The 27,253-nt window shown below is 38.2% G+C and overlaps 1 protein-coding gene across 3 annotated transcripts in view; it reads right to left on the minus strand.

Annotated features, from left to right (window-relative positions):
• smarcc1a (SWI/SNF related BAF chromatin remodeling complex subunit C1a) overlaps positions 1-27,253 on the minus strand; it is a 157,543-nt gene that overhangs the window by 107,975 nt on the left and 22,315 nt on the right. For all 3 annotated transcript variants that reach the window (XM_069922057.1, XM_069922056.1, XM_069922055.1), the window contains exons 6-11: positions 20,523-20,592; positions 20,250-20,319; positions 17,161-17,236; positions 15,686-15,817; positions 5,542-5,666; positions 2,389-2,513 (exon numbers count right to left, since the gene is read on the minus strand). In XM_069922057.1, the coding sequence (XP_069778158.1) occupies positions 2,389-2,513; positions 5,542-5,666; positions 15,686-15,817; positions 17,161-17,236; positions 20,250-20,319; positions 20,523-20,592 (598 nt within the window). The remainder of the gene's footprint in view (positions 1-2,388; positions 2,514-5,541; positions 5,667-15,685; positions 15,818-17,160; positions 17,237-20,249; positions 20,320-20,522; positions 20,593-27,253) is intronic.

Below are 27,253 nucleotides of genomic sequence, written 5' to 3' on the forward strand. Positions count from 1 at the left end.
CTCTGACTCCTTCCACTGAACCAATTTTGAATCTGATGGGCCAACTCACCTTGGATCTCATATGATTGAGCCTTTCAGTGAAACTTGTCAAAGACCTTGCTAAAGTTCATATACCCAACATCAATTGTGCTACCCTCATCAATACTCTTGGTTATCTTTTCCAAAAACAATGAGGTCCATTAGACACTATTTCCTACAAATAAATTCATACTGATAAACTCCAGTTCGCTCCCTGCCTATCCAAATGCTGGTAGCTCCTGTCCCTCACAATCTCGAAACAAGCAATTTTCTGACCTCTGATTTCAAGCTCATTAGCCCTGGCTAATTTCCTGGCTTGTTCTTGCTGCCTTTTTTCAATAACAGCACAAAATTAGCCACCCTCCAGTCTCTGGCACTTCAGAGGTCGAATCTGATGCAATTATTTCAGCAAGGTGCTCCACAATTTCTTCTTTCTTCCCAGACATTGCAAGGATCCACTTCATCATACCCTGGGGATTTGACTACCTTAACATGCTCCGGTTGCCAATAATCCCTCCTTGATATGGTCCAGGACATCACAACTCATTTCCTTCACTTCCATGATCTTCACAGCGAAGACCAATATGAAAATTCAAAATGTCATCCATCTCCTATAGTTCCACAAAACGACTGCCATATCCCCATCTCCTATTGCTCCACAAAAAGGTTGCCATATCCCCATCTCCTATAGCTCCACAAAAGGACTGCCATATCAATCAAAAAGCCATCCTTTTACTCTAAAGAAACCTGTAGAATCTCTTGGGATTTTCTTTTATTCTACCTGCCAGATCCACCTAATGTCCTTTTATGCCTTTCTGAGTTCCTTCTTAAGCATATTCCAATAATTATTGGACTTAAGATATTAGCTTGACCTGGACTGCTGAAATGTGATGCAAGCTTCTTTTTTCTGAACCAGAGCCTCAATATCCCTCCTCAACCAGGGTTCTTTGAACTGGCTGGCCTTCCCTTTCCCCCAACAGGAATATTGTATGCCTAAACTTTTGCTACCCCACCTTGAAAATCATTCCATTTTCAAGCCTTCCCTTTACCAGCAAACAATCTTCCTAATCAACCTCCAAGTCTCTGCCTAAATTGATCCATAATTGGTCTTGCCCCAATCTTGAACCTCAACTTGTGAACCAGACCTATCTTTTTCTATTACTCTTTGGTTCCAAAGTGCTCCCTGCACTGTCACTTCAATAACTTGCCTATCTTCTATCCCAAGAAATGGTGCAATGTTGTCCCCTCTCCAGAACAGCCTTCAACATATTGATTGAGGAAGTTTTCTTGGGCACATTTAACAAACACCATCCCACCCAAACCTTTTGCACTTTGGGCGTCCCGTCAATACGATGAAAGTAAAAAAAAAACTCCCAGTAATATAACCCTATCATTCTTAAGGACATCTGCTATTACCCTGCAGAATGAGATCACGGTCATACACACAAGTGCAATGTGCATTTGCACCATTTCTTTTTTCAAATCTTTCTGCAGTTTAAAAAAAGCTACAAGTGTACACTAAATTACCTCATCGATAATAAATCAAAAGATAAATCATAAATATTCACAGTTGAAGAACTGTAAGAAAAAAAGTGGCATTTCAATCGTGCCAGAGTAGTTTATGAAGAAGAGGTTCAAGAGTCTGATAGCCATTGGAAAAATAGTTCTTGAATCTAAAGGTGCTGGATTTCAAGATTCTGTATCTTCTTCCAAAGGTAGTAGTGAAAAGAGGTTTTGATGTTCACTGCCTTCAAAAGGCAATACCTCATGCAGATGACTTCAATGGATGGGGGGTCAGAGCCAGTGAAGGACTTGGCTATCTCTTCTCCCCTCTGCAACCTTCTGCATTCCTGGGCACTGAAATTACCAAACCAAACATCCATTCATTCAATTCCTGTTGACAAATGGGAGGCCTATACTTCAGCCCCATTAAAAATAATTCCCTTTTTGTTTGCAAGTTCTACCCATATTCTTCACTGGATAATCCTCCAAGAATATCCTCATGATGGAAGCACTGTTGCAGTGTTTTCCCTCATGAAAAATTTAACACCCCCTCCTGTCTATCAACCTGCAACATGAAGCTGCCATAAATGAAGTTAAACCACTGAACCTCATTCTCTCTTTTCTGTGCTCCTGGCTGCTCTGCATATTTAACTTGCCCTTTTTTGAGTGTATTATTAGCCCCCAACATCTCACCAACCTAGTTTCTGCTCTGGGGACCACCTATCTGCCAAACAGGTTTAAAGTATTTTATGTTCCATGCAAAGTCTATGATGAATGAAGAAAAGTCTTCAATGAGTGAAACCACATTGTAACATCAAAGTTCTGCTTTTTGTCAAGAACCAGTAACAGAGCAAAAGCACCACGTACCATTTTTTGGTAAAATAACTTCTTCCACATTGGGTACAGGTGTGGGATCCTCCATGTCTTTTGTGAAATCCTCTTGTTCTTCTTCATCTCTCTGCCCTCTTCTCTTCAAGTATGGTGTAGGCTGCCTGCAAACAACAAAAATTCATGAAATCCAGAGCTGACAATTTGTTTTTCCAAGTTTCAGCATCACATTATACATTTAAGTTCTGATACAAATGATTCAATTTCTCAAACAATAAACTGACACGTCAATCTACAGATAGGAATTCAAATATGTGATCCAGTCCATTAAACTTGCTTTGTCAATCAGTTCCTAATAACAACATAAAACTTCAATCATATCATCCACTGATTTACTCGACACAAGTGCATATACTCCTGATTTCCAATGGATTCCTTGAGTCTTTTGCTAACCTTTTAACACACCCACTGCATTCAACATTAACATACATTGCCAAAAAGTGTCCAGAAATGCTACAGAAGTCATGGTGTGATCAAATCAGGACTTGAAGTTGCTGAAGTTCAGTATCCATCTTCCTGCATTCCAATCATCAAGATACAAAGAACAGCATTTCAACAAACATATCTGAATGAACTCCAAGCATTAAAGCCTCATCACGACTGACTGCCACAGTTGCAAGCTTTTCTCTTTTTAACAAGTACTCTTATCCCCATTTGCAGAAAGAAATCTCATTGACTTGTGATCATGCTTCTTTGATATACTTTTACTCACTATATTTTCCAGGTCATGTTACCATGCAAATATGCACGACTCTTATTCAAGTCAATGGACACAATAGAGTACAGTAGGGATCGAGGAGGATGTTATACATGCAAATGTTTTGGTTGATTGAGACTCATTCTTCCAATGCCTAACTGCATTAAGAATACACTGGTTAAAAGACAAAAGACAATGCAAAATGCAAATTAATTTGGAAAAACAGTAATGTTGTCTTCAATTATATAAAGTTCACTTTAATCAGGTAATTCCCACAACTGAGAAAATTTAAATTCAAACCGCTGTAACAGTGTCGCAATGTTCACTCTGCTATCGTCATAATTAACCCCCTCCCCCCAAGTTTACAGATAAAGCCCTACTAATATACCTAATGCCTCTTACTTGGCAGGGATCAGAGACACTTTAGGAGAGTTGCCCCAGCGGGATCGGCAGGACCTTCATTGTGGGTGCTGCTATTTCATTCTAACACAACTTTCTAGAAACTTTATTCAATCAGCTGCTGCAGGCGGGGCATGACAGTAGCACTTTGCTGGCTGAATGTTTGCTCCCATCTTCACCAAGTAGTTGTGTGTTGCTTCAGAAAACATTTACTTCTAGATAAGCACTTGTCTCATGCTAACAACCCACACGTGTCCCAGGCCCTCCATGCACCTTCCTCGTGCTGCCTACCCAACTCGCCTCCATGCAAGTGGTGACAATGAAAAGAATGTGCATGGTTATGGATTTTGGACATTTTTATTTTTGACTTGAGGACCAGATTGAACCAACTGCGGGGGATTTTACAGCTACCAGGAGCTGTAATAGTGCTGGGCTAGAGCTAGGGAACTTTGACAGTCGTAAAGCACGGGAACCACGCAGCTGTTAACCTCTCTCCATCAATGGGGAGAGCTGGAGGCATGCACTAGGCAGTTAAAAAACCCAGCAAGCCAAACACTTGATAGTTTAATCAAATACCTGATATACATCAATACAACTGACTTCCATAGAAATAGTCCTCCCCACAATTAATGTGTCATTTCTAGTTTAAATATCACCCTTGAACTAAAAGATAAAAACTATTCTGGAACTCCATTACTGTAATTCAAAAATACAATAAAACAACCAAGAACCATGTTGGCAATAACTGCAGGTCAAATGATCAACCATCACATCAATTGCAATTCATCACTCCACTGTAGCCACTGTTAGGTCTGCTTTGTTCATGAATGAGTGAGACAAACACCAGGCTGAGTCGAAATCAGGGTTCTTTGTTCTTTATTACCGGATTGTAACACTTGCGACTAAACATGTTAGTCGGAGAATGCATTCTGCCGTTATCAGCAAAATGGTGATTTTTTATACCCTTGGATATGTGCTTAGAACATCATCATATCATTACTTGTCCAATGACTAAAACTGTTGCTATCCTTTCCCTGCTAGCTTCCTGCCTCTCAATCCATCAATGTCTCTCTTATCTTGTAAGTACAAGGATGCATTCACATCTTGTTACTGCCCCGTACATTCCCATCTCATGATGTTTTACCTAACAGGAGTACAAGGACACCTCCCCTTCTTGTTACAGCCTTGTACAGGGTAACTCCCTACACATTCCCATCTCATGATGTTTTACCTTACACCACTCACACAAATTATGAAGATTACAGCTGTTATGCCCTAATTCTGTCAGTGTTGCCTTTGACAACTATTGTTTGAGATAATCAACCAACACAACTTAGTCTGGTTCTCATCCCAAACCATCCATAGAAAATCTCAATCACTGGATGCAAACTTCCTTGATAATGCTTCTCTATTTAAAGCATTGCTGCTTAAAAAAAGATTTCAGCACCAGATCTGCTAAGTAAAACATCAACATCTATCACATTGGGCTCTTCAACTGTCATTTAAGTATCAGTACAGTTAACATACAAGTATGCCTGATCTCCTGTTGCATCCCTCAAAGCTGAGTATTGTCTCTGGATCAAGTGGATTACCAAATATACTCCTGCATTCGTTGACACTGTAATACAGTTGACCATCCCCCTTTCAGGCCCAAAAGTAGAGTGTTTTTCTATGACCCATGTGTAAAAGTTGGGCACCCCCCCCCACCCAAACCCTCCCCCTTTTTAGTCCCGGTCATCCACCCAGCCAAGTCCCCGACGCCGTGACTGGAGAATTACGCCCAGTCCAAGCCATCCAAGCTCCCGACACCTTGAACGACACTGGTTTTGACCCCTGTAAAAGTTGAACCCCCCCAACTTTAGGCCCAAAAAAATGGTTCAAAAAATTTGATGATTCCAAGGATATACTGTGATCATTTTCATGCCAAATTATCAAATCATACAAGACCATTGGTAGCTCACTAATTGTATTTTTTTTTCCCAATGCTCTGCAGCTGCCAATCCTCACATTACATGCCATTAACAGGAAAAACTTACCCTTTCTTTCCACTCTTCTTTCGGGACTCAGCTGGTGTCGGTATTGGTGAAGGTGAACGAGATCGTTTCCTCTTTTTTGCCCCAGTTGCTGATTTTCTATCCTTCCGATCTGGCGTACGGGAAGCCTAGTTGAAAAAAATTAGGCATATTTGCTGTGAAAGGGAAAATTCAACATATTCACCATGAAATATAATTCTAGCAACATCCATGAATAACATTTTGAGGAACATCTTCAAGAGTCTATTGTGATCAGGTGGCCACAGAATCATGGAAAGTTTCATCACAAATTCACCTGCCCATTTTGATCTTGAGCATGCTCAAGTCAAGTCACCTCACTTTATTGGGAGATCAGTTACAAATGAGTTTGCACTTTTTAAGTCAATCTCTTCAAAAACAAAATTGTACTCCCATTCCTCCATTATTTTTAATTACAAAGAGCATAGAAAGAAGAGTCTAGTGGACAAGTAAAGTGCATGAGAAAATTCTGGTTTCAACTTAAAATTCACAAGTTCTCTGCAGCCCAGAATGAATAAAAGACACCATGTTTTATTTCAATTTCCTTTAGGCTAACTAATTGCTTACAGGCCAAGTATCAATGCTGTTCATAACGTGAGTTTCAGTTTGGCAATAAGAAAATGCTATTTATTTGCCAAAACATTACATAAAAACAAGAGAAATCTGATTGACTGAAGGTCCATGTCCAAAGAACATGACAAAAAGTACAAAACCCTCCTCCCCTCACTGAGTCTTTCAATGAATTTGAAGCAATGCCACCAAGTCAGCAAACAATGGAATTACAGATGAAAATCAGAACGCGACACCTCAAATCAAATTTTCACAGGCATCAGTCTTCACTTCATCAAGGACATCTACAAAAAGGTGGTGTCTTAAGAAAGCAGCCTCTATGCTGAGACAAAAATTCTATTTTATCATCTTTTAATGATTCTGACTAATAGACTTCTAAAACTCTAAAATTCTCATTTATTTCTTGTAATTTATTTGTTATTCAATTTGATTCTTAAACCCCCTTGGTCCAGTCCCTTCCCACCTACATCCAGGGAACCTCTCACATTCACCACAATTTCAACAACTTTCACTTCCCTGAGCTGGATTGCTTCATTTACACCAGTAACTTAATCTCCATATACTTCCATCCCCCATGAAGAAAGCCTCAAGGTTCTCTACTTTTTCATGGATAACAGATCGAACCAACACCACACCCCACCCCCATCCTCTTCCACCTGATTGAATGCACTCATCCTAAATTTCTTCTTTAGCTCATCCCATTTTCTTCAAATCAAATGTTTCGCTACAGGTGCTTGCATGGGTCCCAGATAGACCAGTCTTTTTGTTGCGTATGTGGAGCATTCTAGGTTGCAAGCCCTCACAGGCAAAACTTCAACTTATTGTTTATTACACTGATGATACATTGGTACAACTGATGATACACTGCTTTCTGCACTGTCAAGCTCATCAATTTCATTCATTTGATTGGTGGAGATGGCACTGACACCTCCTCCCTCACCCACAATTTGGGGACCCAAACAGTCCTTCCAAGTGAAGCAACATTTTATTTGTGAATCTGCAGGCATCATCAACTGCATCCGGTGCTCGAGCTGTGATCTCCTTTACATTGGAGAGACTGGACACAGATTGAGATAGTTTTGTTGAGTGCCTCTGCCCGGTCCACTGCAATAGCGTGGATCTCCCACTGCAATAGCGTGGATCTCCCACTGCAATAGCGTGGATCTCCCACTGCAATAGCGTGGATCTCCCACTGCAATAGCGTGGATCTCCCACTGCAATAGCGTGGATCTCCCACTGCAATAGCGTGGATCTCCCACTGCAATAGCGTGGATCTCCCACTGCAATAGCGTGGATCTCCCACTGCAATAGCGTGGATCTCCCACTGCAATAGCGTGGATCTCCCACTGCAATAGCGTGGATCTCCCACTGCAATAGCGTGGATCTCCCACTGCAATAGCGTGGATCTCCCACTGCAATAGCGTGGATCTCCCACTGCAATAGCGTGGATCTCCCACTGCAATAGCGTGGATCTCCCACTGCAATAGCGTGGATCTCCCACTGCAATAGCGTGGATCTCCCACTGCAATAGCGTGGATCTCCCACTGCAATAGCGTGGATCTCCCACTGCAATAGCGTGGATCTCCCACTGCAATAGCGTGGATCTCCCACTGGCCACCCATTTCAATTCTCCATCCATTCCCTTGCTGACGTGTCCGTCCATGATCTCATGCACTCCCAGATTGCGACCACCCGTAAATTGGAGGAACAATACCTCATCCTCTGTCTGGGCTTTCATTAAACTCCTCGCCTCCTCTCTCTCTTACATTCAGTCTCCTTTCACACAAACATGATAAATTCTTGCCTCTCCTCACATAATATCCAATTAACTCTTTTTGGTGGTCCAGATTCTGTCCCCATTGAATTCTGAGACTTTGAGATTTCCTGCTTCGGACTTGTTCTCTGAAGGCTCAGGCCCAAAACATCAGCAACATATCTTGGTCTCCACTAGACGCTGAAAATACTGGACAAGTTCCTCCAGCATTTCGTTATGCTTTTACTTCATCCACTTGCTGCCATCTTCTTAGATAAAAGCCTAAGAATGTGAGTCAGATAAATAAGGACTGCTGGACAAAATTCACCATATGGAGAACTTCAATTGATGGAACAAATTTTGAATTATTAGATTAAAAGAAGGAATCAAAGGAGAGATCTGGTGTTGGAAGACAAATTTGGAGAAAAACCACATTGAGAGAGCTCACCGAACACTTGGATCCGGAAGAGCCAGCAACCAGAGATCAAGATCAATTCTGGTGAGATTTTTTAGCAACACTAATTCTGGGAGCAGCATATGATAACACAAAGCAGAATAATGGCCAGCCTGAGGTTGATCATGAAAAGGACCTATTATTTTTTCCCCAAGATTTTAGCCTGACTTTGATTTAACAAAGAAAAGAATTTGAAGATGTGAAAAGACCATTACATGCTTAAAAACATGAAATATTCAATGATATATCCCGTGACTTTGATGGTCAAGGTAGCAGAAGGGAAATGGTGATTTTTAAAAACCAAGAACGAGGTGGAAGACTTTCTGTGAAGTTTGTACAAAAAGATTAAGGTTGCCAAGTGAGAAGAATATGAAAATATTTATAATGGAACTAAATAAAAGTAGTAAAAGTTGCATTTTTTTAAAATTTTTGGTAAACAATTTTGTATTTATTGTTTAAAAGTGTATAGAATTGTTCATGGAGAGCTCAGAAAAAGGAAAAAAAAATGGGAAAAGTAGTAGCAGGATGAAGACTCCAAACCAAGGGGGAGAATGGTGCCCGGAAAGAAATAACAAAATATGGCACTAAAGGGAGGGGTTCTTCTTTCAAGAGATTCTGTGGACTTTTTTCCTCCACGGGCTTTCAGGCTCTTCATATATGTCACCGTCGGGGCAGGGACATTGTGTGTTTTTCTTAAAGGGAAGGATCATTTTATTATTTAAAGAATCAAAGAGATTTTACTGTTAAAAAATACTGTTTTAAAGAGAATATGGATAGAACATTGATATTTATTAATTTTAATGTTAATGGAATTAATGGGTAAATTTAGAGAAAATGGGACTTGGCATACCTAAAAAATTCAAGGCAGATAGAGTCTTTTTACAAGAAACACACCTTACCAATTTGGGAGACGCATATTTAAAAAGAGGATGGGTGGCGCAAGTAATATCGCCTTCATTTGGATGAAAAGCAAGAGATGGAATGATTTTAATGAATAAAAATTTACCCATATTAATAGAAGAGACAATAACTGATCAAGCTGGAAGATTTGGAATAGCATGTTGCAAAACTGATGCAGAACCATGGTCTTCTACGAAAATTTACACCAGAAATTATGACCATGAAGTCTTTATGAAGGTTATGTTTTTAAAAACTGCATGCGAAAAAAATACATTGGTTGGAGGAGTTTTCAATTTTTGTTTAAATCCAATATTGGATAAATAAGCGAGAACAGTAACAAGGGCAAAAGCTGCAAAAACAACATATCCATTTTTGAAGGATTTAAATTTAATTGATATGGAGGAGGCTCAACTCTTAGAAAGAAACTATTCATTCAACTCAAGAGTACGTGATTCACATACAAAAATTGACCTATTTTTAATATCTGCCAGTAACAAAGTAAAAACGAGTATTTGACAAGACAATAGTTAACATTAACTATTACGATAATGGAAAAGCAAGAAAGTATGCATTGATGGCGCCTTAATTATGCATTATTAAAGAGGAAAGATTTTTGTGAATTTATTAAGAGACAGAAATATTTTACGAAAACAATCTCCCTTCCACTGAAAAGTTTTCTAATATAGGATATGCTTAAAGCTTATTTGAGGGGACAAATTATTTCTTATACTAAACATCTTGAGAGAACATGCAAGAGATTTCGCAAGTCTAGAGAAGGACATTACAAAACTGGAAAAATATCAGATATTAGGAACACAAAAAATATAAAATATTAGGGAATAAAAAATTACAAAATAATACACTGCAAACATTTAGAACAGAAAAAAACTAAACAAAAATATTATGAACTCGGAGAACAGACACACAAAGAGTTATCTTGGCAGGTTAAAGCAGAGGAGTCATCCAGAATGATAAATGCAATGGAAATAGATACAATAAGGTATAATCAAAAATCAGAACATTTAGATAATACTATATGAAACTACATAAATCAGAATTAGTAGATGAATACAAAATGGAAGAATTTTTTTAAGAATGTTGAACTTCCTAAACTAGAAGAGAGAGATAATTTAGATGCACCTTTTACAAGGAAAAAAATAGAGAAAGTTCTGGTTGCTTTACAAGCTAATGAGCCCCAGGGGAAGATGGGTTTTGCCCCCCCCCAACCCCCCTTCCAAGTTCTGAAGACAATTTAAAGATTTGTTGATGCCTCTTCTGATGGTTGTGTTAGACCAGGTGGTGAAGACCCAATCCTTCCCAGAAGCCTTTTCAACTGCTATAATTAGGGCTACCAAAGAAAGGTAGAGACTCATTAAAAACCTCATCGTACAGACCAACATTACTTATTGATGCAGACTATAAAATTCTAGCAAAGGCACGAGCCAACAGACTGAGTGAGTATTGACCAAAATTAATACATCCAGATCAAGTGGCATTTTTTTTTTAAAAAAGAGGAAGATGTTCTTCAAATAATTTAGGTAGATTTTTCAATTCAAATGGCAAAAATCAAGATTGAATCCAAATATAACTATTTCTTTAGATACAGAAAAGGCATTTGACCAACTAGAATTGTCTTTCTTCAAACTATAAAACTATCATAAGCCACAAGCTAAAATTATAACTAATAACCAAATGTCATCTATTTTTCCCTTGAGTAGATCGAACCAACAAGGTCGGGTCAGATACAGCAATGAGCTCTCTGAACCCTTCTCCATTAACAATGGCGTGAAGCAAGGCTGTGTTCTGGCACCAACCCTCTTTTCAATCTTCTTCAGCATGATGCTGAACCAAGCCATGAAAGACCCCAACAATGAAGACGCTGTTTACATCCGGTACCGCACGGATGGCAGTCTCTTCAATCTGAGGCGCCTGCAAGCTCACACCAAGACACAAGAGAAACTTGTCCGTGAACTACACTTTGCAGACGATGCCGCTTTAGTTGCCCATTCAGAGCCAGCTCTTCAGCGCTTGACGTCCTGCTTTGCGGAAACTGCCAAAATGTTTGGCCTGGAAGTCAGCCTGAAGAAAACTGAGGTCCTCCATCAGCCAGCTCCCCACCATGATTACCAGCCCCCCCACATCTCCATCGGGCACACAAAACTCAAAACGGTCAACCAGTTTACCTATATCGGCTGCACCATTTCATCAGATGCAAGGATCGACAATGAGATAGACAACACAGACTCGCCAAGGCAAATAGCGCCTTTGGAAGACTACACAAAAGAGTCTGGAAAAACAATCAACTGAAAAACCTCACAAAGATAAGCGTATACAGAGCCGTTGTCATACCCACACTCCTGTTCGGCTCCGAATCATGGGTCCTCTACCGGCACCACCTACGGCTCCTAGAACGCTTCCACCAGCGTTGTCTCCGCTCCATCCTCAACATCCATTGGAGCGCTTACATCCCTAACGTCGAAGTACTCGAGTTGGCAGAGGTCGACAGCATCGAGACCACGCTGCTGAAGATCCAGCTGCGCTGGATGGGTCACGTCTCCAGAATGGAGGACCATCGCCTTCCCAAGATCGTGTTATATGGCGAGCTCTCCACTGGCCACCGTGACAGAGGTGCACCAAAGAAAAGGTACAAGGACTGCCTAAAGAAATCTCTTGGTGCCTGCCACATTGACCACCGACAGTGGGCTGATATCGCCTCAAACCGTGCATCTTGGCGCCTCACAGTTTGGCGGGCAGCAACCTCCTTTGAAGAAGACCGCAGAGCCTACCTCACTGACAAAAGGCAAAGGAGGAAAAACCCAACACCCATCCCCAACCAACCAATTTTCCCCTGCAACCGCTGCAATCGTGTCTGCCTGTCCCGCATCGGACTTGTCAGCCACAAACGAGTCTGCAGCTGACGTGGACTTTTTACCCCCTCCATAAATCTTCGTCCGCGAAGCCAAGCCAAAGAGATCGAGTAGACAGGGATGTCCCCTATCTCCAGCATTATTCATCCTAGTTATTGAACCTCTGGCGGAGATTACAAGAGATCCAGATATTCAGGGCTTCAAAGTTGGACAGGAAGAACATAAAATTAGTTTATTCGCTGATGATGTGCTATTATGCATGACCCAGCTGAATCATTGAAAAGATTACAAATATTAGAAAAATATGGAAGAATATCAGGGTATAAAATAAATATGGATAAAAGTGAGATAATACCATTACAGAATTAAATATTTATGGATAATTTACAGAACTTATCAAGCTTAATTACATCCCTCTATGAAAAAAAATAGATTTACAGAAATGGAAAGATCTGCCAATGACATTAAGATTTTTATCATCTTTCTTTGAAGAAACAGACCCCCCTTCATGGATTTGAATGGGACTGAATTCAATAAAAGAGGAGACAATGAAGAACTTTAGTTATAAGTGGAATGTTAAGTCAACAACAACAACAAAAATGGATAATCCTAGATTAATACACTTAATTAGAATATGGCAAAAATAAATAAATCGGGGTGGTGGGGTTAGAAAGCAGGTATATCACTGAGGACACCATTATGTAAAAATGTACAACTGTCGATGAATCTGAGTAACAAATTTTGAATTCACAGTATGACAAAGGAATATGTTGATGATTGTTATATAGAAGTATCTCATGTCTTTTGAACAATTAAGTATGGAGTAGCTAATGGGACATTCTTTTGCTTTCCCCAGTTAAGATCGTTCTTAAGAGAAAGATGGGAACCAAACTTTTCCCCACCTGAAATGAGTGAGATGGAACAAACGATTTGGCTGGAGGACACGGAAATTTGTTTCTAAAATGTACTTTGCTCTCCAAAATGAAAGTACAAAACCAGATTTACAGAGATCGAGAGAGAGATGGGAGTTAGATATTGAACCATTATAGAAAGGTTCCAAATTAAAAGTTACATCAATCATGGAAGGTTTAAAGAAATAATTAGAAAAAAAAAGACTAGAGAGAAAATTTCATTAAACCATAATGTTTTCTAAATTGTATCCATAGTACATTTAACCACCAGATTGTTAGTTCATTTATTTAAAGATATAGGAAATGAAGATCCAAAAAGAGATTTGAGAAAATTTTGTAAAGAATTAAATTCCATGGAGAACCATATTGGTCAGTCTTCATGGTTATTATAAAATAACCAAAATGCAAGGTTTCTTCTCTTGACTAATAAAACTTAAAGTTTGGTCATGCTAAACCTCCATTCTTTTTAAGTTTTTGCAAATGGACTTTAGAGATGATATTTATTCGTTCATTTACAAGATTAGATTGAGTCAAGGGAATTAAATAAAGACAGGAATAAAAATCAGAAAAAAAGAATAAAAAATTAACTAACATATCAATTTTAAAAGAGTTGATTTAACCAATCCACGATAAAGGGGTGACTATCTCCCCTCCTAAATGCTATAATTGTCAGTGCCAACTAATTCATGCTTGGGGATTAAACATCCTCCCATTTACTTTCTTCTTGTCGGCTTGGGAATAATGAACATTACAAATGCTGCAGGACATCTATATATTTTATTGTTTCAAATTCACCACTTTAGATCCCTCAAAAAAATGTTTGGTTGAAAGTCCTTTTGTGGAACACCCCATTTTCACACAAAATATTTTGCTAAATATTTTGTTTTATGAAATTTGAACGTCAAAAAGCTACATAAAAAATGGCTCACTTTTGTTCATAAGATAAACCACTCATTAAAGCCAGGCAATGGTTTATATAGAAGATAGTATCACATTGCTAACTTTACTTCAAGTGTCAAGGAGACAAGGGAATATGGAAAGGAGAAAGAACACCTTTATGTTTATTAACAGATTTTAAGCTAGGTTACGGTAGATGAATTTTCCAACCTCTCACAATTTCAGGATGTTACATTGTAATGTTGATTAAGTACATTCGAGGTGTCAAATTAACAAAATAAATCATTGAATTGTTTAGAGAGGCCAAGGCTCCACAAGCAGTAATTAAATACTAGCCAAATTAGTTCACCTATTAAAATAGTGTAATAATTAATTTTGGCCAGAAGACTGAGAGAACTTCTCTACTCCTTCACATAATTTCAACCTGACACTGTACAAATACAAGATGACACCTCAGTAAATCCATCATTCCAAGGCAGAATGTTGCATGTTCGACAACTCCAGTTTATTAAGTTTTCTCTGAGTGGAGATGCTCTTTCTATTCAGTAATTCATATCAAAACAGTAAACTTTCTCAAAAAGAGGTGCCCCCATCAAGCTTCAGATTTAGGAAACGAAAAAAATGCTACTTCGCAGAGGAGCAGTGGTGAGCCCGAGGCACCATATCAATGTGATCAGGAAAACAAGGATCGACAGAATTGGACTGAAGGCTGCCAGACTTTTGAAACAAAATAAGTGCTATGATTTGCAGAGCACATAAATCCAGCAGATATTTGAAAAATTCAAAGTTAACACAGGGCAAAGTTCTGCACAAAGAAAATCTCATCAAACTGTGATAACAAACTAAGTGCTGGTGAGAGGGACACAAAAAGCCTCAGGAAGTTCAGGTTCTGCCAACAAAACTGCAGGATCTAAACTCCATAAAAAGGATTCAAAGTCCATATCCCAGCACAATTATTCACCATGCACTGAGCCAACAGAAGAATGTCAATAATGTATATCAATTTAAAAGCTATGTAAAATAATTAAATGGCATATTGTGAACCATTTAATATAAAGCTGCTCACTTTTGAAACCAATGGACAAATAGCAGAACTAATTAAGTGAAGTCCAAAGTTCAGAAATCTCAAAAAATACATTCTCTCAGGTCTCAAGTAAAAGTCAGTTGGCCCTCTACAAGAAAAAATAATTTTTAATATCTCGTTGCAAAGTTCCATACAATCAATTTAAGAGAACCTTAGCAGTTCAGCATACATTTAGTCAGTCTGTGAAATATTTTTATTATATATGTAAGGAAATAACAAGGAGATTTAGGAGACAAAACATTAGTTTGCCTAAGAGTGATGCAAAACATGAATAAATTTACAGGAATTCAGATTAAACTTTGCTACCGTATTTAATATATCCAACTTGCAGCACTGATAGGTTGGTCGCACAAAATCTCAATTCAAGATATAATGTTCCATCTGATTTTCAAAACATCACCTAAAAAGGTTCATTGGTCTTTTATTGACAATCCAACCAATCTCGTTCACACCGAACACTACCAAAATTATTCATCTACTTGAATAATCACAACTGTGCAACATCAATTGATTGGTCAGAATATGGAAGCTGTTAGAGAACATTTGAAAAATCTCAGCTGAGCATGAAAACTTCTCAGCATAGGTACGAAAGACCACTTTCAGGGAAATCTTTTCCACTCTTACCTCCTCCATTTTTTTAATATAAAAATTCATTTTACAAATATGCTCAGGCAATTTAATTGCATCTTCTACCTCTTCTGTTGCTGTCCTGTTTGGAATATGTTGTCGATAGCTGACAGGTTTTTTATTTTCATCAACCTCATAATCCTCTTCATTCATCCACTCATTGAATACATCAGTGTCCAGGATCCATTTGGCATGCACCTCAACAGATCAACAAAAGTTATAATGCAATAAAAATTCACCATGTCAACAAAACACAGAAATCAATTTAGAAGGAGGGGGATGGAAGAAAAAGGTTATTGCTTGTACAACTTGACAGCTCCTTTTTCCCCTGCCAGACTATACATTGAGTTTTTACAGTTTCCAATCAAAGCTGTTGATTGGACCATAATGTTTCCGATCAAAGCCCACAATGTTTCCTACAATATTTCCAATCAAAGCTGCTGACTGGCCCTGAACACCAATATCCTGCATCTGTCTGTGTGTTTTGCACTAAGGCGGCTGTTTTGTGCACTTGTGCAATCAGATGTCAATAAAATAAACTTTTCTTTTTGAAAATTTTATTTTTCGTTTTCCATTATCAAAAAAGAAACAACATCACACATTTCTTCAATATACACAAATATCCACCAACTAATTAGAAACATGTGTTGTTTCCTCCCTCCCTCTCCGACCCTCCCCATAAAAAACCATGAAAGGAAAAGTTTAAACAAACCACCAGTCTGGCCCTGTACGATAGGACCAGCCACAACCAAGAAAAAACTAGATGCAGCACCAGTGTTTCCAATGGGCATCCGGAGAAGCGGTGGAGCAACTCCCTTATATCATTTTTTTAATCCACTAACTGGTATTTTTGTTGGGGTGCGTCTACTATTGCGCTCCCAAGTGCATCAAATATGGTTGTCATATTCTGACAAAGGTGCTATGTCGGTTTCTAAGTATATATGTGATTTTTATCCATGGGAATACAGCTATACATCCCTGTAGTCCACTGACTGATAGAGAGAGGGGAGTCAGACTTCCAGGGATTGCTCTACTTTTTTTTGATACAGACAAAGCAATTAATACAAATTGAATTTAGAATTTAGATAGTTTATAGGTTATGTCCATAAGGTTCCACAAAAGATACAACATCGGGTCCAGTACGAAGGATTCTCCCATTATCTTAGTTAATAATATTAGCTAAATCCTGCCAAAATGGGTCTACTTTTACACAGGACCAAACATTCCCACCTCCACACCACAAGTACACCTCTGGTTTGCCTAATGGATTTTTTGCCGTGTGAGGTAAAGCTGGTCCAAAAAGTTGTATTGAACCAATCCATATCTAGAATTAAATAGCTCAAGACATCCCAATGCTTCATATGCAACAACAACTTAAGATTTTTGCCAAAGCGTGAATGGTGCATCAGCTACTTGTTGTGGGTAGAACTCACTAATCTCCAAAGTACTGCTCGTGCACATGATACCCTCAGCATTTAATTCCATTAAAATAATTATTTTACTCTTGTGTCATTTGTTTTGCACCAATAGTTAAAATTTACCTTCCATGGTCTTTCAGGAATTGGTGCTTCTTCAATCTCAGCATCAATTTCACTGGCCGGTATCCAAGTGTCATAACTAATAATAAGCAAATACAATTTCAGTTTCAAATATGTATTCAAAGTAATTGAGAAAACAAGCCAATATTTCAGTTATTTTTAATAACTAAAAGGAATCACAGGAATATGCAAAATAAAGAAACATTGTTAGACAGATGAAGGAGACCAGTAAAAATGGTTGCAAAGTTTCAGTAAACAAGAAAAATTATATTATGGGAGTAATGGCAGTACAAGGTGATAAAAGATGGCTGTGGAACAAGCAAGAGGACAAACTTGCCAGTCAAAATCAGAAATAATAGGGACAAAATAATTTCAAATTACAGAAAAAAATAGCAAGATGTTGCAAAATGGAAACAGCAGAGAGTCAAATCATCAGAATTCAATTAAATTCAATGTCAAGTACAAAAGAATAATCAGAAGACAATTCTTTGAGTCAACATTATTGTTGAAATGAATATATTGACTGTTCTTATTCTGAAGCAGAGTTGAATGAGGGAAAGAAAATAACCTGACCAGCAATTTCAACCTGGGTTCCAACTGTGAAACAAACCTAGATGGTTCATATTCAATCTACCCAATGTGGAAGAGATGATACAAGGAATGGGTCAGTTGGCATAGTGGTTGCACAATTCCTTTACATGCCAATGGTCAGGACTGGGGTTTGAATCCTACACTGTTAGGAGTTTGTACATTCTACCTGTATCTGTGTTGGTTTTCCCCAAGAACTCCGGTTTCCTCCCACTATTCAAAACTTACCAGAAGTGTAGATTAATTGGGTATAAATTGGGTGGCAGGACTAGTGAGCTGAAATGGCCTGCTACCATGATGTAAGCCAACATTTAAAATTTAATAAAATATTAATCATATTAATTGAACTATATCTAAATTGTTGCATCACCTTACAGACTAAACCTCTGCATTACATAAACAACAAAGGGATGAAAATGATAGATACAAGGAAAGTTGTCATAAAGAGAGTACATTTTGGTGAAAATAGCCGAGAGCAAGAGCATCTGAGAGGGGACCAAGAGTCAGAAAGTGTAACCTATTTATCAAGTTACACTATTTAAGAAGAAAGAATGGAACAAACAACTTCCCCCTAATCAGCCAAGCAGGAAAATTTGGCAAAGAGGAGCACAAATCAATAGAAAAAGAGACACAGATGGAATCAAGGTCAGTATTGATTTGTGAAGGAAAGGTTATGATTGGCAAACTTGACTGATTTTATTTTGAGGTTCGAACAAAAAAAAAACTATGAGGTAAGTGCATTTGATGTATCCGACAAACAGTATGCAAATTAAAAAGCCCATGGGATTCAAGTACATGTGCCAAAATGGATTCTACAATAAAATAGGGACAAAGTGATCGATTCATTCCACTTTAGAAGGTGCAAAGAAGATTGAGAAAAACCATCAGGGCATGAGAATTTTTTTTTTTGTTCAGAGAGAGTGACAAATAAAGAGAATTAAACAAGAAAATCTGAAGATGCTAGGATCGTATGAAAAACACAAATGTACTGGAGAAACTTGGCAGGTCACTCAGAATCTATGGGGGGGAGGGAGGAGAGAAAAAAAGAGGGAGGAGGCGGGGTGCGGGAGGCAAATTACACACTAACAGATGAGATACTTGATAGATATATACAGGCGAGAGAATAGAAGAGAAAAAAAGCTGAGAAGTGATTGGGGGAAGAGGGCAGAGGTAGCTCCTGGAAAGCTGCTGGAAAGGAGACAGAGGAATCTGGAAAAAGATATGGGGAGGGAGTTAACAGAAATTGGAGGTCAATGTTAATATTGTCTGGTTGAAAACTGCTACGACAGAATATAGGTTTGTTCATCCTATTTGTGAGTGGCTTCAGTCTGGCAGTTCATGAGGCCATGAATAGATATGGAAGTGTGGAAATGATGTGTGGAATTACAATGGTTGATCAGTGGGGTAAGGATACAATGAGCCAAGAATTCCTCTGGTTTTCTGTAAATTTAATTTGCAGAGAAGATGTGGAAGGGAGGGACAGGACAAAGGGAATAAATCAGATACAGCAAGGCTCGATTGTCATCCTGTCAATGAATAGGGACATAACAATGGGGGGAAATATAGAACAAAGCAGAATTCAGAGAATAATACAAAAATGTGTGAAATGTAGGGCTGGAACTATTAATCAAAACAGGTTAAGCTAATAGACAGAAAAATACTGCTCCAATAGCATAAATGTAGCAGTCGGAGCACAAATGGCTAGTCCTGATAAAGGCAGAGCAATTTACCACAAACTTTGTGATTATCAATTCCCGATTTTTTTTACTTAACACAAATTAACCTGAGGTACACTATTAAATAATGATACCTCATAAAATCAAAACAACAACTTTGTTTTATTGTTCTATAATACAATACCACTCCTCTTGCAAAAATGTAAGTGTTAGTTCTCCAAAAAATACTCAATCCAGCAGTGAAATATATTGCAAGGTTCATGATTGTTGATTAAGGGTCTACAGTACACATTCAAAACTTGATTCTCCTGTTAATTTGGAAAAATAAATCAACTACAAATGTTGGAAAACTGAAATAAATTACAGAAAATGCTGGAATAATTCAGAAGCCAATGTTTTAGGTCATTAACTTTTGAGCTGTTAACTACTTTATTTCCCTCCAGATTCTACAGGATGTGCTGAATATTTCCAGAATTTTCTGCTTTGAATTCTGAGCCACCAAAACTTGTACACAAAATTTTAAGTGTTTTTACATTCTTCACTGATTTTCCTTCAGGAAAACTGCAAGGATCATCTTCAACAGACATTGCAAGGAAATGCTCAATCCATTTTCATCTGTCCAGAGAACATTCTGCTTTCTAAACTTGAAAAATGCAGGAAAGGCCAGTCAAGAGATACAAGCCAAAGGATAAAAATTCAAAGGAGAACAAGATAGGGTGCAAAATAAAATTTAAAGAAATGAATATCACACTTCCAGCCATAACACCAACACAATTGTACAACTCCAGCATTTTATACTTTTAATTTGCCAGTTACACCAGCACATACCTATCTGGGAACATTCCCCAATGTACCAGGACTTGTTTCTCTCGCTTCATTACAGGTCTCAACCATTCCTCTATAAAAGAATTTTTTTTTTTTTAGTCAGAAAGGAAAATAAACAGAGTTCAGCAAATTTACTAACTTTGCATCAATAGGAGTCACAAATGATTCATTTCAGAAACAATTTATTGAGGTGACTATTTCAAATATTAGATTAAACCTCTTAAACCAGACCCAATATATCAGTGGGAATTTGAGTGTAATCACAGTATTTCTTACCTTCATCCAGAGAACTTGGAATAGGATAAATTAAATGGGAGGCTTTTGATTTTTCTTCTGTTACTGTCCCCTGATTAAGTAAAAATAGGGACATGTTAGGAGTTCAAACCAACTTGTATCATACTAGTTAAACATGAGCTTCATATGAGATACACAACACTGTCATGTGTTATGAGCCCAGAGGACCCCAAACACCCAGCAGCAACAGATATTCACCAAGACAAATGGTTACTTAAACAAAAGTTGCTTTTAATTATCTTTAAGCATGAAAACAGAACCACACTTCAACTTATCACGATTCACTTAACTAACCTAACTTAACCCCCCCCTTTTAATTCTAAGCACACGTGTGTGTAATGTGTGTGTAAGTTCAGAAAAGTTCTTTGGTTCTCAGTCCAATCTCACTTCTCATTCCTCTAAGTTCACTGGTTGCAGGCAATTCTTATACTGTGCACAGAATTTAACATTTATGAAGTTCACCAGGCTTTGGTGCTTGAAAGGTAAATGGTTATCATTCAGGAAGGTTCTTGTCGGTTTTCAGAGAGAGATTTGTTGTTCCTTTTTAATCAGCCACTTCAGTGTCTTGCTGATGAAACTTGCCCTTTCTCAGGGTTCTCCTTTTTCTTTCAGGTCACCACAGAGTTCCTCTTTGTTTCTCTTATTCCAAGTGAAACATTAGACAGCCAGTCCTTTCCTCTTGCATGAACCACAAGGGCTTTGACCAGGCCATCCTCCAAATGGCTTTCCACAAGCATGCCCACTTGTCCTGTTCCAGTCCCAGCTACTTCTACTAGATGTAACACTGTAGAAGTTATCTATGTGTGTGTTTCACACACACACACACACACACAGCCTGTTTTACTCTCTCTGCTTGCAAAACACACACACACACACACACAGCCTGTTTTACTCTCTCTGCTTGCAAAACCATGACCCTTAGAACAACAAATTCTCTTCCAGACAATCTGCAGCTCCAACAAGATCTTTCATCTGTTGCCTTTTGTAAACAATCCATTAGTGAAGTCTCTTGAGCACTCTTCAAAGCTCTTGAAAAAGCTCTGAGGCCCTGATATGTCCAGCATGGGGCAGAGCTCCAGTATTTCAAACAAGATCGGTTTTAAAGTGTAACATACTCAAATTGAGAAAGGTTTGTTAATCTCCCAAAAACATATCTATATACTCTGTCACACATGTCCCTTTCAGTTTCCCTTCTCTAAACATGAAGAGTTAATTTCATATCTCCAAGATCAGAACCACACAATAATTACAACACATTTAGCCTGTGGGCTCCACTAACTTTATAGAGCACTCCAATTTGTTTAATTCCCCTTTTCCCCACTAATTTTTCTTTTTCTAGATGCTTATCCACCTCCATTTTGAATAGAATATTCAAATGTGCCTCTTTTATCCATTTCTAACCCTAATCATTTGCTGTATGACAAAACCTTTCTTTAATGGATCATGAGCCAATCCCTTTCAATTTTAGTCCTTTTATTCTTAATGTTTCCATTAATTGTCAGTGTCCAGCCTCGTACTTTGTGATTTCAAAATACTTGTCTGATCATAACCATCTCTGATCCAATGAGAACAACCAAAATCTATTCAAGCAACTGAAGTCCCTTTACTCTCAAATCTTTTGAAGATGCACTGTGTAAGACTGTCTTGACTTTGCTCAACCTGCAATCCAACATGTTAACTTGCTGATGTGATGACAAGTATTCTACCTCCTCTATTAAAAATCGATTTCATAAAGTGATAACAAAAATTACAACAGTAGCTCCAAATTTACTTTTTTGACATCTGGTACCATTACAGGCAGAACTGTCTTCGCATGAACAAAGTGTTAACAAAAGCAAAGGAAACAAACATTAGAAAATAGCTTTCTGAATTCTGAGGATTTGTCTTTGGGAAAAGACAAATGTCAACAGGTCAATTGATGAGGGTACTGCAACCAGTATGACCAAGGGACAAAAAATTATTTTGGCCTTTATATTGTCATTGAGTTAGGAATATCTATCAAGTAAATCTTATCTGGACTATCTCACTTCATTCAATACTGGAGAAGATACTTAACAGAACAAATTCAAAGTTGGTTGGAGATAACCAGATCTTCAATTCTATTTGCTTGCCTTTGCTTTATATACCTCAATTAATGTTGGTATTTCTCCCAGTTTTTTTCTTGAAATATTCAATTAAATGAAAATCCCATTTTCAAGTTTCATCTGGAGTCCACATTCTAACTTGGTAGAAGGCGTATGTCGAGGCCCAGATCCCAACATGTATATGCACAAATGCCAGTTACAAAAAAATGCTCATCAAATTTTGTCTTTTATCCTAAGACGGCTAGAATAAAGCAGTGGAGAAAGATTGGCTGATGGCAGCATGGGGGCAGAGCTGGCTAATGGCATGATTTCTTGAAATAATTCAAACCTACTCTGAAATATTTAAAAAATTTCAGCAGAAACAATTCACATGCTTTTACCACTGTGCTATGAATTTAACAACTTTCATGAGTGCAAGGCATCATTCACTTCATAAATTTATTTAGCCTTACAGGAACCTGAATTTCAAGTAAAGTGTGTTGTTTTTAAAAAGTCATGAAAATAAAAGCCACAATAATGAGTTTTTATTTCTGTATTCCACCCCTTCTCCACAGCGATTACAGCCTTTTCTGTTGTTAAAAGACACCACACCATTGCTTGCAAAAATATGGTGCACAGCTCCAATTCATGGTCAAAACATGAAATTGCCTTGATATTTTCAAAATTACATTGGTTTAGGCATTGGCTAGAATCGCAAAATTGTAACTTATTTCACACACAACCACATGCATGATTTAGGAACCAACCAGAATTATGCAATAAATATTCAACAATACTTTTCCAATTATTCGAAATGCTTGGGATTGGACCCATCTCGGTTAAGTGGATTTTTCAGATTTTCAGGCATTTTCTTAGTAGACCAGTAGCATCACAGTACACTTGTATCTGTGATTAAAAAACAGTAAATAACAACAGGTTTTTCAAGCATGAAATAATAAAATATTGTTTAATTCTTACCAAAAAACATGATTTCTGCTTACAAAATACAGCAACAAACACAAAGATTTCTGCACGCTGGTTTTTTCCAATGTATCCTCCAGTGCTATCTGGCCATTATCAATTTTTTTTGTCATAGCAGTCCATCTTTGGTTCTATGCACTGACATGATCTCTTGTTCTGTTATCAATGTGTGTTGCTCTAGTTCATCAATAGCCCATCACAACTTTTGACCAGGTCATCAACTGGAACTTTTTCTCCAGCATCAACTAAGACTTCATCAAGCTCACTTGGATACAGAACAAGTTCATCTATTTCACCATCTGTCAGTCAATGAACAACTGGAGCATCATTATCAATGTTTTAAAATTTCTTCAATATCCTTTTCTTTCAGCTTACTGATGGACTCTGAAGGGTTTTTTTAAATTTTGCATATGCAAGGAGATCAGACATTTTTTCTCCCCTGATAGACAGAATCCTTCAAATTCACCAGCATCTTCTTCATCAAGGAAGATAGTTGCAAGCCAGAGATTGTGCCAGGCATGTACAACTGTGTCTTTAGTCACTTTACTCCAAGTTTTGGCAGCAGCATAAATTACATCCTTTATGGTAAACTCTTTTTGGAAACTCTTCACTGCTGATAGCAAGTTGTACAAGAAAGTGTTTTTACATTCACCCTTCAGTGATCTAAGGATACCCTGGTTGCATGGCTGAGTTAAGTGTGACAGATTGTGTTGCGTTTTAAATTGTACATAGATATGTTTTAAAAGAGAAAAATTGTGGCAGGTTTTTTTTTTAAGCGTAGGTCGCATACAAACACTTCAAAACAGATCTAATTTAAAATACTGAGCTCTGCTCAAGCTCGACAGGGCAGCTACGAGTGGCTTTACAAAAGCTTTGGGGAATGCTTATAGAGACTTCACTAATGGATTGTTGTTTAGAAAAATGAAAAGAACTCTGAGGATTAGGTTTGGAGCTGCAGTCTGCTGTTCTAAGAGGGTCATGTGGTTACAGGTTTTCTGAGAGGGGGGAGGGGGGAGGATGCAGTTCAGCAGCATCAGCTGGGACTGGAACAGGACAAGCTGGAAAACTTTGAGAAAAAACCCCATTTTGAAGACTGGTTGTGAGTGCTTAGTTCAGCCTGGTCAAAGCCCTTGTGGTCCATTCAAGAGGAGAGGACTGGCTGCCTAAAGTTTCTCTTGAAATAAGAGAAACAAAAAGGAACTCTGTGGTGACCTGAAAGAAAGAGGTTATCATCTGGAGAACCCTGATGGGGCAAGTTTCTTCAGCAAGACACTGACATGGCTGATTAGAAGTGATCAGTTTGTGTCCAGTGAACAACAAATCACTCTATGAAAACCAGCAAGAACCTTTCTGAACATTAACCATTTACTTTTCAAGCACCAAAGCCTGATGAACTTTATAAATGTTAATTTCTGTGCACAGTGTAAGAATTGCATGCAACCAGTGAACTTGGAGGAGTGAGAAGTGAGATTGGACTGTGAATCAAAGAATTTTTCTGAACTTATACACACATTACATACACATGCGCTTAGAATTAGAAGGGGGTTAAGTTAGGTTAAGTAAGTTAATAGTATCCTGTTTTAATGTTTAAATTAAAAGCAATTTTTATTTAATTAACCATTTGTCTTGGTGAATTTCTGTTGCTGCTGTGTTTTGGGGTCCTCTGGGCTTGTAACATAATGAAGTCACATTTAGGTAAGGTGCACGACAATTTTTTTTTTGCTTAGACTTTCAGCTGAAGGATGAGTAGAACATATGTTAAGGAATATAAAAATCTTACAATCAGCATCTAGTCCAGCTTTCCTGCACTGAGCACAACCCGTTGGTACAAAATGTTTATTAAACCAATCGGAAAAGATATCCCTGGTGACCCATGCCTTTCTGTTGGCATAATAATGGACTGGTAAGAAATTCATTCCTTTGAAACAACAAGGATGTATGCTTTTGCCCATCACAGCCAGTTTACACAAATGCATACCTGTTGCATTAGCACTCTCCAGCACAGTTATTCTGACCTTGACATCCTTAATTGCCTTAGGGGCTGTCTCATCAGATGTTGCCAATGTTCTTCTGGGGCAAAAACAGTAATCCTTCATCAGCATTATAGGCTTGTTCAGGCTTCAGGTTTTCATCAGCGATGATCTTGGCAAACTCGTCAATAAATCTCTTCGCTGCTTCGTGATCAGCAGATGGTTTTTCCCCATTCATTTTGAACATTTTAATGCAGTGTCTTTTCTTACATCTGCTCAACCATACTGCTGAATATTCAGTTCTTTTTAATTTTTAGTTCATCATGAAAGAGCTTTCCTTATCTCATGATCAGCAAACCATTAAGTGGCATGTGTTCACTGTCTGATCCATTCCATCAATGCACACTCCAGTTCTTCATTTTTACCTTTAGGTAATGTTTTTCTACCTTTCATTAACTTCTGTTCTTTTCAGTTTCAGAATAGAACTTCAACAGTTTATCCTTCTTTTTCCGCAGGTTGTTCCAATACCATACTCTTCTGTTAAATGTTTCACTGTCCAGTTTCGACAGCAGTTTGACTTTGTTCTATTGACACTTCCTCCTTTTCTTCTCACTGATATCAACAGTGTTATCTGCAGACCTTTTTGCCATTGCAGCTACTGTACATCTTCCAAAAGTAGTACAGTGCACGAGAGCCCCACTGATTCCGAAAGCACTAACAATGCAACAGACCCCCACCAAAACTATCTTCCAACAGTACACGAGAGCTCCATTGATTCCAAGGCAGACACCTACTTGAGCAGTTGGGTGAAATCTTGACCTTGTAGGTGCATCTTGGGCAGTACAGAGGAGCTCTGTTGATTCAAAATGACACTAACTGCATGCCAGACCCTCACTTGAGCACGGTGGGTTAAAAAAAATTCAACTTTTTTTTCAAATTGTGACGTCATGTCACACCCAAAAAACTTTCAGATATTCAGAATTCCTGTTGTTTGGTTTTTGGTTAATCGGAAGTCTAATGCATCATTTTTCACATTGGTAAAAGTCATCACACTGAAGGCAAACACCGCTACAACCCAAAACAACAATCCACGTAATGCTAAAATAATTAGTCAATTCTCCAATTATTTTTCACTCTGGAAATGCCAATACCCTACCCACTCAACCAAATGCTGTACCAACTCATTGAAATTAAAGCACAATTTCACATCTGACGAAAAGATTGTTTGAAATTCACGACCTTACACTTTGCATATCAGATAGCAATGATCCCTCCCCTTCTGTGTGCTTCAGACAGACTTTTTTCATCAGGCATGTCAAGGCACTAGAAAATAAAAAATTGTATACTTGCTAAATCTTTGGAATTCACTTCAAGGAAAATAGAGTCTTGCATCTCCTCTTAACCCTCTATTTTTCGTTCACTCGTGCCTATCTAAGAGCCTTTTAAGTATCCTTATTGTACCAGCTCTACCACCACCCCTGGCAACACATTCCAGGCACCCACTAATCTGTACAAAAAAAACTTATTCCTGTTGTCTCTCTTGAACTTTCCTTTCCTCAGATATCCTCTCGTATTTTTGCCTTGGGGTAAAAAAGTGCTGCCTCGCAATCTTGCAGTCCTCTGTCAAATCACCTCTCATCCTTCTTCACTCCAAAGACAAAAGTCTGAGCTCTGTTAACCTTGCTTCACAAGCCACATC

This window comes from Narcine bancroftii, chromosome 2, assembly GCF_036971445.1.
Source record: "Narcine bancroftii isolate sNarBan1 chromosome 2, sNarBan1.hap1, whole genome shotgun sequence".
In the NCBI taxonomy this organism is placed as follows: Eukaryota; Metazoa; Chordata; class Chondrichthyes; order Torpediniformes; family Narcinidae; genus Narcine; species Narcine bancroftii.